The sequence below is a fragment of the Oryctolagus cuniculus genome, chromosome 9, assembly GCF_051225735.1.
Source record: "Oryctolagus cuniculus isolate XC-2025 breed Fujian yellow rabbit chromosome 9, ASM5122573v1, whole genome shotgun sequence".
In the NCBI taxonomy this organism is placed as follows: domain Eukaryota; kingdom Metazoa; phylum Chordata; class Mammalia; order Lagomorpha; family Leporidae; genus Oryctolagus; species Oryctolagus cuniculus.
Window position 1 is genome coordinate 137,733,691 of NC_142875.1, and position 12,557 is coordinate 137,746,247.

At 63.9% G+C, this 12,557-nt stretch overlaps 1 protein-coding gene across 6 annotated transcripts in view; it reads right to left on the reverse strand.

Moving 5' to 3' along the window:
* Nucleotides 1–12,557, reverse strand: part of VDR (vitamin D receptor) — a 45,812-nt gene that overhangs the window by 24,831 nt on the left and 8,424 nt on the right. Inside the window, exons 2-4 of one of the 6 annotated variants that reach the window (XM_089304091.1) lie at nt 8,977–9,048; nt 8,632–8,749; nt 258–299 (exon numbers count right to left, since the gene is read on the reverse strand). Coding sequence is in view for 1 of the 6 variants with exons in the window: in XM_089304089.1 (XP_089160215.1) it covers nt 258–299; nt 1,483–1,609 (169 nt within the window). In the remaining 5 variants the exon portion in view is untranslated. Of the gene's footprint in view, nt 1–257; nt 300–669; nt 763–879; nt 1,061–1,085; nt 1,452–1,482; nt 1,627–8,631; nt 8,750–8,976; nt 9,049–12,557 lie in introns of those variants that run through there. The other 5 variants (XM_089304089.1, XM_089304090.1, XM_089304092.1 and 2 more) reach the window with 5 other exon arrangements.

The window sequence follows — 12,557 nt, forward strand, 5'->3', positions numbered from 1 at the left end:
GAGTGGCCCGCACCTCTTCTCAGGAAGCAGCAAGCCTGCCTCTTGCTGGGCCCGGAGCCAGGCTTGGGGCTGACCCCAGGACGCCTCGGGATGCTCCCTGTTCTCCCAGCTCTATCCGAACCCTTACAAGGGACAGGAGGAGACATGGGCGCTGGGGTCCTGGCCCCGTGTGCCTGTGGGGGTCTCAGCTGCACTTCTGCTTGGCAAGGCCCCTCCCTCCACCCCAGCCCTCAGCAGCAAAGCCGGCGTGGCAGCACCTGAAGCAGCAGGCGGCGAGCGGGGTCCTGGGATCACAGGATCTGCAGGGAAAGGGGAGACACCACGTTAACACTGCTCCGAGTCCCCGCCAGTCCTCCACAGAGGCCAACAAGCAGGCCCAAGACCGCCGGGCAGGGGCTGGAGACCTGGCGGAGGTCACTGGGTCTCCGCTGGGGGGGTCTCCTCCGCCCTCTCGTGCTGCCAGGAGGGAGGAGCGGCCTCCTTCGAAGGCGACCTGCGGCTCTCAAACCCCCAGCTGAGTGTGGGAGGGAGGTGCTGGCCTGGGCTGGAGCCACAGTGTGCCTGGGACAGGAGCCCCTGGACCTCTCCACAGACACAAAACCCAACTCAGCGGGCGCAGAGCGCCATGCCCGGGAGCCTCCTCTCCCCACGGGCCACCCTGCACTGTACCAGCCCTCTGCTGCTACCCCTTCCCAGGGAAGGGCAGTCGAGGCCCGGCGCTGCCGATCGGCCCGGGAGCTCAGCTAGGAGCCTCTGCTCCTCCGCCTCTCCCCACCCCCAGCCCGAGGCTGACAATCCTCAAAAGCCCGGGGCCACGCCGGCCACGTGCACCCCTGCTTGGGCTTCTCCCAGTCAGTGGCTTTCCCTGGGAGAGCCCACCCTCTCCTCCCCTCGGGGGTCTCGGCGTCTTTGTGCGCACGGCTCTGGGGGGTGCTCCGCACTCGTCCAGGCAGGAGGCGGGCAGCGCTGGCCAGCCACGTCATTGACCCCACAGTCAGCCACGAGAGGCAGAGGAGCAGATCCTGCCGGCAGGGCTCCTTCCTCCAGGCCTGCGCCCCACCCCCCGCACTGACCCCCGTGCTGACCTTGCCTTAGCAGAAACAGAACTCCACTTCCTTCCAGTCATCGAGACCGCAGCCGCCCCTCCCACACACGTGCCGCCGTCTCCCAGCCGCATCCTCGCAAAGCGCACCTGGGAGCGGCCTGTGGGTGGGGGCTGCGTGTCCCGGGCAGAGCCCCCGGGCTCAGCCTCACGGCACCACGTGGGCCAGACCCTCCTCGGAGCCCTGAGCAAGCTCAAGCTGTGACCGAGGAGGACCAGGGACGCAGCCCCCAGGGTCCCCCTCTCAGCTTTCTCCACACCCCTGAGAGCCCAGGGGAGCCGCCACAGGCTGAGGTCTCCAGGGGGAACCAGCAGGAGCCTGGCAGCCCCGTCCCTTTTCCAGGTTGCCCGGGGAGACCCAAACTGGCCCCTGATTGAACCTGGCCGCAAGCTCCCAGCCCTGCTAGAAAGAAATGCAGAGCAAAGCTCTCTTGGTCTTCTGTTCTCAGAGGGAGATGCTCGGCGGGCTCCACGCCGAGGGGCCTGCGTGTGGCGGCCACGGCGCATGCGCACGCTCCCCGCGCCGCCCCTCTGTAACAGCACGGCGCGCCACAGCCAGCAATGCTCTCTCTCCTCCATCCTCCCAGCGCACTCCCTTCTCTGCCCAGGGCAGCCTCAGTGTCACCTCCAGGGTGAACGCCCGGGCAGGGGGTGCTGTCTAGACCATGCCTCCCCGCCTGTCTCCCCAGCCCCCTCCACACACACATGTGCGTCAGACGCATCGAGGATGGCGGCCAGCACACCCACACGCCAGGCCCAGCGGGCATCTCAGAACCCCCAGGCCTCAAGCTTCCCAGGCCCTCCGCGAGGGGTTTGCCGCCTGTGCCGGAGTCTTCTCGGGCCGCTCCACTCCGGGCAAGCCCGCCGGCACGCACAGGCCCAATCACATGCAGCCTCCATGGCGGCCCCCAGCCAGCTCTGGGCCCCACCTAGGCCGAGCAGACCAGGCCGCTCACTCGAGTCTGGGGAAGGACTGGCGGGGCCACCACACCGCACCAGCAGCACCACCGGTGTGCAACATTCGTCAGGAAAGCGTCACCGAAACCACAGCCTCCACAGTGCTTACGCAGAGCGCAGGGGAAGTCCGCAGGATGCCCTGACCTGTGTTTTAGACCCAAGGCGCCCCAGGCAGAGAGGAAGGAGGCTGCCATGGCCTTCATCCCAAGAGGCGTGTCGACAGCTGGGAGCTGCTCCCAGGGCCACTTCCTGGGCAGGCGTGGAACACTCGCCTGGCTGGCCAGGCACACGGGGTGACCCGCAACCCAGCAGCACCAGGAAAAGCTGACCCCGAAGGTGGCGGAAGTGTCGGGGGCTGGAGGTCCGCCGTTCTTCCATTCACTGAGACTTTCCCACCTGCAGGCCACCTTGTGCCCTGGCGAGCACCAGGAGGAGGGAGGCCCCAGGGTCGGGGCAGCAGACACGTGCTTGGCTCAGATCGATTTCCACTCCTTATCGGCAGCAATTATTCCTGCAAGCTGCTTTTTTCCAGTGGAAACTCTGCCCTCAGCTTTGTCAACAAGATCTCTGGGCTGATTACTGCTCTGCAGGCCAGCAGCGAGGGCACCGACGGTGGCCGGAGCCCAGCAACCAGCCCCATCCTAAGCAGTAGCCCGTGCTCTGGCTTCCCAGCTGAAGAAACGGGGGCCGCTGAGGGCAGTGGTCTGTCCAAGGCCACGCACAAGGGCGAGTGCTCCCCCCCCTCCACGCCTGCCCCAGCAGCTACCCGGGAGAGTGCATGGTGCCATTGGAGAGGGCTGGGGGCCCTGATGTGGTCTGTGGGGGAAGACCCAGCACAGAGAACAGATTCAGCAGCAAGGGTCACTCAGCACTCCGAATGACCAGCTGCGGCCCTAGCTCCAGCATCCACAGCCAAAGGTGTGGACAAGGACCCAAGACAGCCAGAGAATATTTTAGAAGGACGTGGCATACGCCGACCTGGCCTCTGCACTCTGGCTGGGTTTTCCTGGGAGACTAGCATGGAGGCACTTCCCACAGGTACCTGTTCCAGGTGAAAGCTGGGACATGTAGGCTCCCTGCCCAGTGACTGGGCGACAGAGCTGGACAATGGGGCAGCCCACGGGAACACAGCAAGGTGGGGGGAGGGCAGGCCCCGCCCACTCTGGGGGACCCAACCTCTGTGACTGTTGGCGCAGCTGACAGCTAAACAGGGTATCTTAAATAAGTAAACAAACAAATGGGGCCGGCGTTATGGTCTAGAGGGTAAGGCCGCTACCTGCCACTGCGGCATCCTGTGTGGGCGCCACTTCAAGTCCTGGCTGCTCCACTTTGGACCCAGCTCCTTGCTGATGGCCTGGGAAAGGCAGTGCAGGATGGCACAAGTGCTTTGGCCCCTGAACCCACGTGGGAAATCTGGACGATGCTCCTGACTTCTGGCTTTGGCCTGGCCTAGTGCTGGCCATTGTGGCCATTTGGGGAGTGAACGAGTAGAGGGAAGCTCTCTCTCTGTTTCTGTCTCTGTCTTTGTTTTGCTCTCAGAAGAAAAAATTTTAAAATGGCTTCAGAACAATTGGCAAAACCTCCTCCCCTCTTCCGAGCCTGGCTCTCGTGCCCCAGGGCTCCCCAAGGCTAAGGGTCTGCCTGACGCTGTCCTCGATCCAGTCTGTGCACCCTGGCCACCCTGGTCAGGCTCCTTTTCCTCATCAGTCCTGAGTCACACAATCCTCTGGTGCTGCAGGCCCTGCTGTGCCTGGAGAGAGGTCTGTATCCCAACCCTAAGCCCTTGGCTCCCTGCCTCTGCCCAGCTGCACCCACTGCCCTGCTTCCTTGGCTACAGACAAGGACGCTGGGCACGGCCATCATTGCGGGAACTCTAACAGCTACCAGTGCACTCACTGGGGAACCCCTGGCGGGGACAGGACGCTTGCTCTCAGCCCTAAAATCTCCACCCAAGCACTGCCCAGAAAGCCACATTTTTGCTGAGCTGAGAACCTGACGACCTCAACCCCCATAGCTTCCAAAATGCTGGCTGCTTGCGGTGGGCATAAATGGACAGTTCTAATCTCTGCCAACACACACAGAGCAGCCGAGCCACAAGCTGGACTTCTCCAGAGAAGAGGGCCAGGGCCCCCGGTCAGCTTCACCACCTCCGCTGGGCTCGTCCTGTCCCCACCACCCGGTGAGGTGTCTTAGTATGTGTGCTGCAGGAGCCAGCACAGCCGGGGAAGCTCAGGAGCCCCACGGTCCCCCTGCCTGGGGCTAGGGCAGCACCGCCCCGCAGCCCCCGGCCCCCGACAGCTGGCAGTCAAGCCCTGTAGCAGGCTCCTGCCCTGGGACCCTGCTGAGGGTCCCGGGGTCCTCCAAGGTAGGTAGGACCCCACCAGCTGGGTAGTGGTAAGGGGTGGACGCTTCGCCTGGGTTCCTGCAACTTCCCTGAGGTCCTCACTCACGGCAACCATCACCGCAAGGCAAGCCGGCTGCCCCCCGTTCTGAGCTCAAGGACTCTCCCGGAAGAGCTGGTGAGGGCTGTGCTGTGTCTGGGCTTCTGTCCTCGCCCCTTCAAGCCCCCATGGGGGCCAGGGAGGCTTCAGGGCTCACGTTGCAGTGTGAGCTGTGGCGCGGGGCGGGCCCGTGGAGCGCCAGGGCACTGGGAGACAGGAGCCCACCAGCCACGCCACAGGGAACGCACACCCCTCTCCCCTCAACCGCTTCCCCAGTAAACCCACGGAGACTTGTGGAAGACTCGCAGATCTGGTTCAGGTTCTCAGCCGACCTGACCGGCCTTGACCACGGTGGAGAAAAGAAAATGCAGCCTCTATGTCACGGCTCAGGGGGACAGGCCGGAGCTCGGCCAAGGCCCTGGAGTAAGAACAGCAGGACCTGAGCTGGAAGGGAGAGTGGGGGAAGGCGCTCTGGGGAACCCAGCAGCTGGGACAGAGACACAAAGACCCGCCCAGCACAGCTTGACCCCGCCCTCGAGCCATCGCCAGGGACAACGTTCACGTGTCAGCATTTCAGGCCAAATACTGTCATCTGGAGAATCCTCCCCAGGGCCAGGAAACGTAGGAAACACAGGAGAACCCTGGCCCAGCCCTGCCCGTGGCAGCCACCTCTGCCACCCAGGCGTGAAGCCAGGATGGACTTCATCCCAGAGCAGCTGTCAGTGAGGAGGAGCTGGCAGGGTCTGCACAGGAGCAGGCTCCGCCCCCGCCCTGGCATCTGCCGATGCCCACCTGGGCCCCTGCACCAGGTAAGGGGGTTTCCACAGGCTGCCCCAGAGAAGTAGCCCAACAGAGCAGCTCCGAGGTGAGCAGGGTGAGGCCCCTCCCCTCACCACTCCCTACTTCTCCCAGGGCACCCCCTGGCCTGAAAAACACCCACAGCTGGGCTCATCTGTAGCCCGGATTGAAGTTTAACCGAGAGCAAAATAACCTGCTCAGGGAGCTGTTTTCCGCCCAGCAGCTCGGGGTGGGCCTCGGGGTGGGCACGAGGAGGAGGCTGGCCTCAGCCATCAGTTGCGAGGGCCCCATGCCCACCCTCACCCCACCCACTACTGTCAGCCAGCCTCAAGTGCAGGGGGGCAGCAGACAGGGTGGGGAGGCCTTTGGGAGCCAGGGACAGGGCACTGCCACAGTACCGAGCCACAGACAGGGACACCCACACCATCTGTTTTGTCCACTGAGATAGAACATGCAAGGTGTGTCAGAGAAGTCAATGCACTCCCTAAAAATGTCAGCTGGTACTGGTACTGGGCAATGCTCCCCTAGCCTCAGAGCTGGACACTGGGGTGGGTACAGCCCTGGGCACTGCTCCCCTAGTACCAGAGCTGGACACTGGGGTGGGCACAGGCCCTGGGCACTGCTCCCCTAGCACCAGAGCTGGACACTGGGGTGGGTACAGCCCTGGGCACTGCTCCCCTAGTACCAGAGCTGGACACTGGGGTGGGCACAGCCCTGGGCACTGCTCCCCTAGTACCAGAGCTGGACACTGGGGTGGGCACAGCCCTGGGCACTGCTCCCCTAGTACCAGAGCTGGACACTGGGGTGGGCACAGCCCTGGGCACTGCTCCCCTAGTACCAGAGCTGGACACTGGGGTGGGCACAGCCCTGGGCACTGCTCCCCTAGTACCAGAGCTGGACACTGGGGTGGGCACAGGCCTGGGCACTGCTCCCCTAGTACCAGAGCTGGACACTGGGGTAGGCACAGGCCTGGGCACTGTTCCCCTAGTACCAGAGCTGGACACTGGGGTGGGCACAGGCCTGGGCACTGCTCCCCTAGTACCAGAGCTGGACACTGGGGTGGGCACAGGCCTGGGCACTGCTCCCCTAGTACCAGAGCTGGACACTGGGGTGGGCACAGGCCTGGGCACTGCTCCCCTAGTACCAGAGCTGGACACTGGGGTGGGCACAGGCCTGGGCACTGTTCCCCTAGTACCAGAGCTGGACACTGGGGTGGGCACAGGCCTGGGCACTGCTCCCCTAGTACCAGAGCTGGACACTGGGGTGGGCACAGGCCTGGGCACTGCTCCCCTAGTACCAGAGCTGGACACTGGGGTGGGCACAGGCCTGGGCACTGCTCCCCTAGTACCAGAGCTGGACACTGGGGTGGGCACAGCCCTGGGCACTGCTCCCCTAGTACCAGAGCTGGACACTGGGGTGGGCACAGGCCCTGGACATGCTCCCCTAGTATCAGAGCTGGACACTGGGGTGGGCACAGCCCTGGGCACTGCTCCCCTAGCACCAGAGCTGGACACTGGGGTGGGCACAGGCCTGGGCACTGCTCCCCTAGCACCAGAGCTGGACACTGGGGTGGGCACAGGCCTGGGCACTGCTCCCCTAGTACCAGAGCTAGACACTGGGGTGGGCACAGGCCTGGGCACTGCTCCCCTAGTACCAGAGCTGGACACTGGGGTGAGCACAGGCCTGGGCACTGCTCCCCTAGTACCAGAGCTGGACACTGGGGGGGGTACAGCCCTGAGCACTGCTCCCCTAGTACCAGAGCTGGACACTGGGGTGGGCACAGCCCTGGGCACTGCTCCCCTAGTACCAGAGCTGGACACTGGGGGGGGTACAGCCCTGGGCACTGCTCCCCTAGTACCAGAGCTGGACACTGGGGTGGGCACAGCCCTGGGCACTGCTCCCCGAGTACCAGAGCTGGACACTGGGGTGGGCACAAGCTCTGCAAATCTGCTCATGAGCACCAGAGCTGGACACTATGGGGTTGCACAGTGACCGGGACAGCTTGCCTGAGTCACGGCCCTCGTTCCAGCCAGGGGCTACACATACCACACTCCCTCTGGGAAATGTCCATGCGCCTCACAGCCCAGCAGGTGGGGCAGCAGGGAGTTCTCCCATGGGGGCTTGGCGTTGGGGACGCCCCCACGGGCCCTGCTCGCATCTCCTTCCAGTCGCTGGCCTCTTGGGGGCTTTCCCAAGAGACGCCCCCTCCTTGTGCTCGCTGCCACACCTCGGCCCCCGGCCACACACGTGATCTGACAGAGGCCTCAGGCTCCAGCGCAGTTCGTGGCAGTGGAATCTTCCCTGCGGGGCCCCTCCCCCACTCCTTCGCATGGCACCCAGCACGTGGGTGTGCTTGCCAGGGAGGCTGGGCAGCAGAACCTGCCCGCCCTGGCAGCAGCCGTTGCTAACAAAGAACTCTGCCCTGAAGGTGTTGCCCAGCTTCTCCCCCTTGGCCTCAGACCAGCAGGAGAGGGAGCCCCGGCCAGCAGGCACCCACCCTGGGCTCAGAGCTGGACCCGAGTCTGCTTCAGACTCAGTCCCTGGCTTTGGGCAAACAACTGGGCCTCTGGGGCTCTTGTGGACACTGGGACGGTGCTGCCAGCTCCTGGGGTGGGCCAACGTTTCACAGCATCTCGGCCAAATAATCTGTGTTTGGGTTTTCAGCTACCATGTAGCACAGTAGCCTCACCAGGGCCAAAGGTCAATATAGAAAAAGCCACTAGGTGGGGTTGGTGCTGGAGAACAGGTGGGGCCCTCTAGCACTGGGCCCAGCAGGGCCCGGTGACCAGGGGGAAGCCCAGGCGAGAGGCTCTTGCCTGCCCTGGACCCGACAGGTGCAGACTGGCTGGCACAGTGCAGAGCTGGGGTTGGCTGGCCAGAGACTGCCAAGTTCACCTCCAGATTTGTCCCTGAGGCAGCTGGCAGGTGGGCAGCGGCTACTGATCTGTCTGCCTGACCCTCCTTCCTCAGTGTCCCCAGGGAGGAGCTCCAACCTGGAGAGGGTTCTGTTCCTTGTCCAGAACCGGAGGCTCGCTCTGCCTGTACCCCCTGCACACAGTCCTCCGCCTCAGCGTCCTCAGATGGCGGGGACACCCTGGACAGATGTGGGCCCCAGCCCACCCAGCCTGGCCCACGACTCCCAGGTCCTGCTCTCCAGGCAGATCCTATGCACCCATGACCCGTCCCAGCCCAGAGAGAAGAACCAGCAGCCAGCACACGGGCTCTTGGCTGAACAGAAGCCAGACCAAGTGTTGTTTCCCTCCACTGCTGCTGGGAGCCGGGAAAGAAGGACCCCCACCACCCCCAGAATCTGGCTGCAGCAGGGACAGGTACCTCGGACAGGCACGCATGCGGGTCCCGGCGCAGGCCCTCGGCCACGGTCAGCAGTCACTACAGCGGGTAGGGCTGTGGTGGCTCATCCAATGCAGCATTCTCGCTTTAGATACGAAGTCTGCATCAAGTAATCGAAAGCACAGGGAGCAATGGCCACCGTCACCAGCTGCCCAAGGGGTGGCTTCTGTACAGACCCCTCCCCCCAAGCATACACTGTCACTCGCATCGCAGTCCTGAGCGTGAACTTTCACAGGCGCCTAGGGAAAGCCTCAGACACGCGCCACATCACCACAGCCCAGACTGCAAACAGCCCGCACGCCCACCAGCTAGGCCCGGGATGCACACCTGGGATGGATTCCACGTGGACCTCCACACCACGGCACACACCCCGCACAAGGCACATCCAGGCACAGAAATCTGGAAGCATGGCACAAAGCGGGAAAAGTGCATCAGGAACGTGCTGACACGTCTGTAAATTCCCGAGTCAAAACCGACCAACAGCATCAGATTCTGCCTGGGATGGGGAGTGAGGAAGGGGCTGATGTGGAGAGGAGCGGGGCAGGGCTACGGTGTCCCACGGCTCCCAGGCGGGGGCCCAGTGCGCTGATGCTCCTGAACCTACACCCAGCGCAGCACGGACCGCGGGCACGAGACACCAGGCGGCGTCAGAAACAGTAGAATGGAAGACACGGAGTCCCAGGGAGCCTGAGCCTCTCCCCAGCCACTCAGCTCACAGAGGGCAGAAGAGAGACCAACCAGCCCGTCTGAGTTTAGCAGGGGCCAGCACAGCCATTTCTGAGTTCCAAAGGGGACCCTGGCAACGGCGGTTTTCAGGGCCAGTACGTCTGAAGTGAATTCTTAGCCTTGACTACTGCCCAGCGTGCAGCAGGCTCCTGGTCCATATCCAATCCAGTCTTCAATACTGCCCCGCACATAGCAGGCTCCTGGTCCATATCTGATCCAGTCTTCAATACTGCCCCGCACATAGCAGGCTCCTGGTCCATATCTGAGCCCAGTCTTGAACAGTGCCCAGTGTGTAGCAGCTTCTTGGCTGGTATCCGGATGACTGTTGGATGTGTTTTCAGGGCCTGCATTGTGCCAGGTACCTGACTAATCCTCTCTCAATCCTACACAGGAGCTGTTATTACCCCCAATCAACAGATAAGGAGACTGAGATTCGGAGGGATTAGGAAACTTGCCCAAGGTCACAGCTGGGCAGTGAGGAACCCTGGGTGCACCCACAGCGCCACAGTCAGACCCAGGCAGCCAGCCCAGCTCCCCACACACACGCTGGTAGAACCACAGCAGGCAGAAACGGGGATGCAGGCGGCTGTCGGGGAGGCCAGGGGCCATCTCTCCCTCCGGGCTGGATTCGGTCCAGGGGCCCCAAAGGGGTAGTAGCACTTGGCACATGGTAGGTTCTCAACAAAGTGGTTTGTTTGAAATGCAGAGAGTTTGCCATCTGCCTCCAGGCAGTCCCTGTGTGGTGCTGCCTCTCTCAGGATCTTGTTTGGTGATTTTAACCTAACACTGTGCCCAGGATGCCAGAGAGGCCCGAGGGGCCAGGGTGTGGGTGGAAGGAGTCCCGAGGGGCCACTGTCCCCAGAGCAACCTCTGCGTACCTGAGCGGGCTCCCGGTTGACTTGTTCAGACTCCTCAGTCCGCCCACTGTGCCACTCACAGACCTTCCCCGCGGGTTTGGAATGTACCAGGCACGGCACCAGTGCTCGGCGAAGGCAGGGCGCTCGGAGCTCCCCAGAAGCCAAGTGCGGGCCTGGGCGTCCGACACACGCCTTGAGCCTCGCTGTGCCCCTCTGTGAAACACCGGCAGCAGGGCTCCTGTCTCTCACAGGTCTGGAGGGCACTCTCCCCATGCACACAGCCAAGCACCTGGCACCAGGTGAGCACTCCATGAGCCTGCGTCCAGGGCCAAGCAGGTGGCACACGCTGGGCTCACGGGCACCCACCAGGCCTGGACTGCCACCCATGCACACACGCAAAGCTTCGCCTTGTGGTCAGAAGGCCGTGAGAGGGAGCGGCTGTGTGGGATGTGCCGCTGGTGCTGCCCAATCCACTTTCCCGCTGGTGCAGCTGCCCACACGCCTGTCAGAACCGGGGCTCTCCCTGGGCAGCAGGGATGCACTGTGGCGCCTTGCTCTGGGAACACTGCCGGGCCTATTCCTTGGCACGGGACCGGCTGGGCAGGTTTGTAAGGCATGACACACGCAGACTCTCAGAGCGGCCCACGCCGCCAGTCTCGGCCAGCCTGCCCGCCCCCTCCTCCCCCGCTTTAAAGGTGGGACTTCCCAGGAGGTCTTGACGCGCCCCCACACCCCATGCCGCAGTTGCTTGCACCCCGCATGTCTGGGGACTCTCCAGGGAGCCTTCCCTGACCACGAGGACGCACAGGGAGGGCAGTCTCCCCTCCACACGCCCTCACCCTGTACCACTTCCCCAGTGGTCACAGCAGGCCAGAGAGTCCAGGCAGCCTCCCCGTGGCGCTGGTCTCCACCTTGGGCACCACTGCCCCAGAGCCTGATTACAGCGACCTGTGTCCTCTATCCACAAGGCCAAGGTTTGCGGCCCTTCCCTTCCTGGGTGTTAACCTGCACGCAGCCTGCCTTCTTGTGGGACGGCACAGCGCAGAGGTCTGGAAAGCCGTGCTGAGAAAACGCAGAGGCTGCAGATGCTGAGCAGGGAAACAGGAAGCGTGGGGCTGGCCCCGCCGTCCCCCGAATCCCCAGGGCAGAAGAGGAGCCGCAGGCCTCTGTCCCTGTGTGAGGTACAAGTGGGGCGCTAGCCCAGGGTGAAGGTAAGTCACCCCTGGGGCCTGTGCCACCCCAGCGACAGCATGGGGCTGGCTGTGACTCCCGCGAGCAGCCTGCAGCACTCGGCCCCCACGGGGAGGGCCCGCGCAGTCCAGTTGGTGTCCCTTGTCCTGGCTGAACCAGCACATAGCGCCGCTTCCAGTCTCAAAAGTGTCCCGGTTTGGAGGCTAAATCACAGTCACTCCAGCACACCCAGTATAGTAGGGCGGCAGCACGGGGAACAGGTACAGAGAGCAGAGCACAAATGGACGAAGGTCCTGGTTCAGCCACAGATGGAGAGCAGCGGGGGCCAGCCCACGGCCACCGCCTGTCCTCACTTCCCAAACCGGCTCATACAGGGACCATGGGAAGCCGGGCCCCGTCGGTCTCTGCCCAGCAATGGAGCAGCAGGAGTTCCGGGGGCCGGTCTCGGCCTGGACTCTCTCCCCATCTAGGATAATCACCTGGTCCAGGCCTTCCTCCCCTGGGCCGGAGGCTAGACACCTGCTCTCTCCCTGGGAGGAGCTGAGGCAGTCCTGTTGGAGCTTCCTCTGGAGCCGAGTGCAGAGGAGACCAGAGTGGCACCACTCGGAGAGCCGTGAGTACAAGCGACCGGGGCTCCCAAACACCACGCAGGCCCTCCACAGCAGCCTGGGCACACGGGCGGAGGAGAGGGGCCTGGCGGCTGCGTCTCTCTCCCATCTCTCCTCCAGCTCGGCAGGTCGCAGCTGATCAGGGCCGGACAGAGCCCAAACCCTGACCCCGGTCAGCGCACAGCCCGGGAACGCTGAGCTTCCCGCACTTTCGGTCAGCGCTGTGCCCGGCTGGCCTCCCAGGTCATTCTCCAGCAGCTCAAAGGAAGGCCCTAAGTGGCAGCCGTGGGCTCTGGGCCCCGGCTTCTGCTGGGGAGCCTCTCTGGATAAAGCTGCAGTCTCACTACCTTCTGGCTCGGCGGCTGGACAGCGAGGGGCCGAGGCTGGGCCCCTGCATGCGGCGCTGAGCTCACAGAGTCCAGAGCCCAGGGTGCAGAAGACCCACCCCCACCCCGGCCGGGCTCCCACCTCCCTGGCAGAGACACCATGGGGCGGGACGCGACTGCCCACCCTCGCAGAGGGCTGA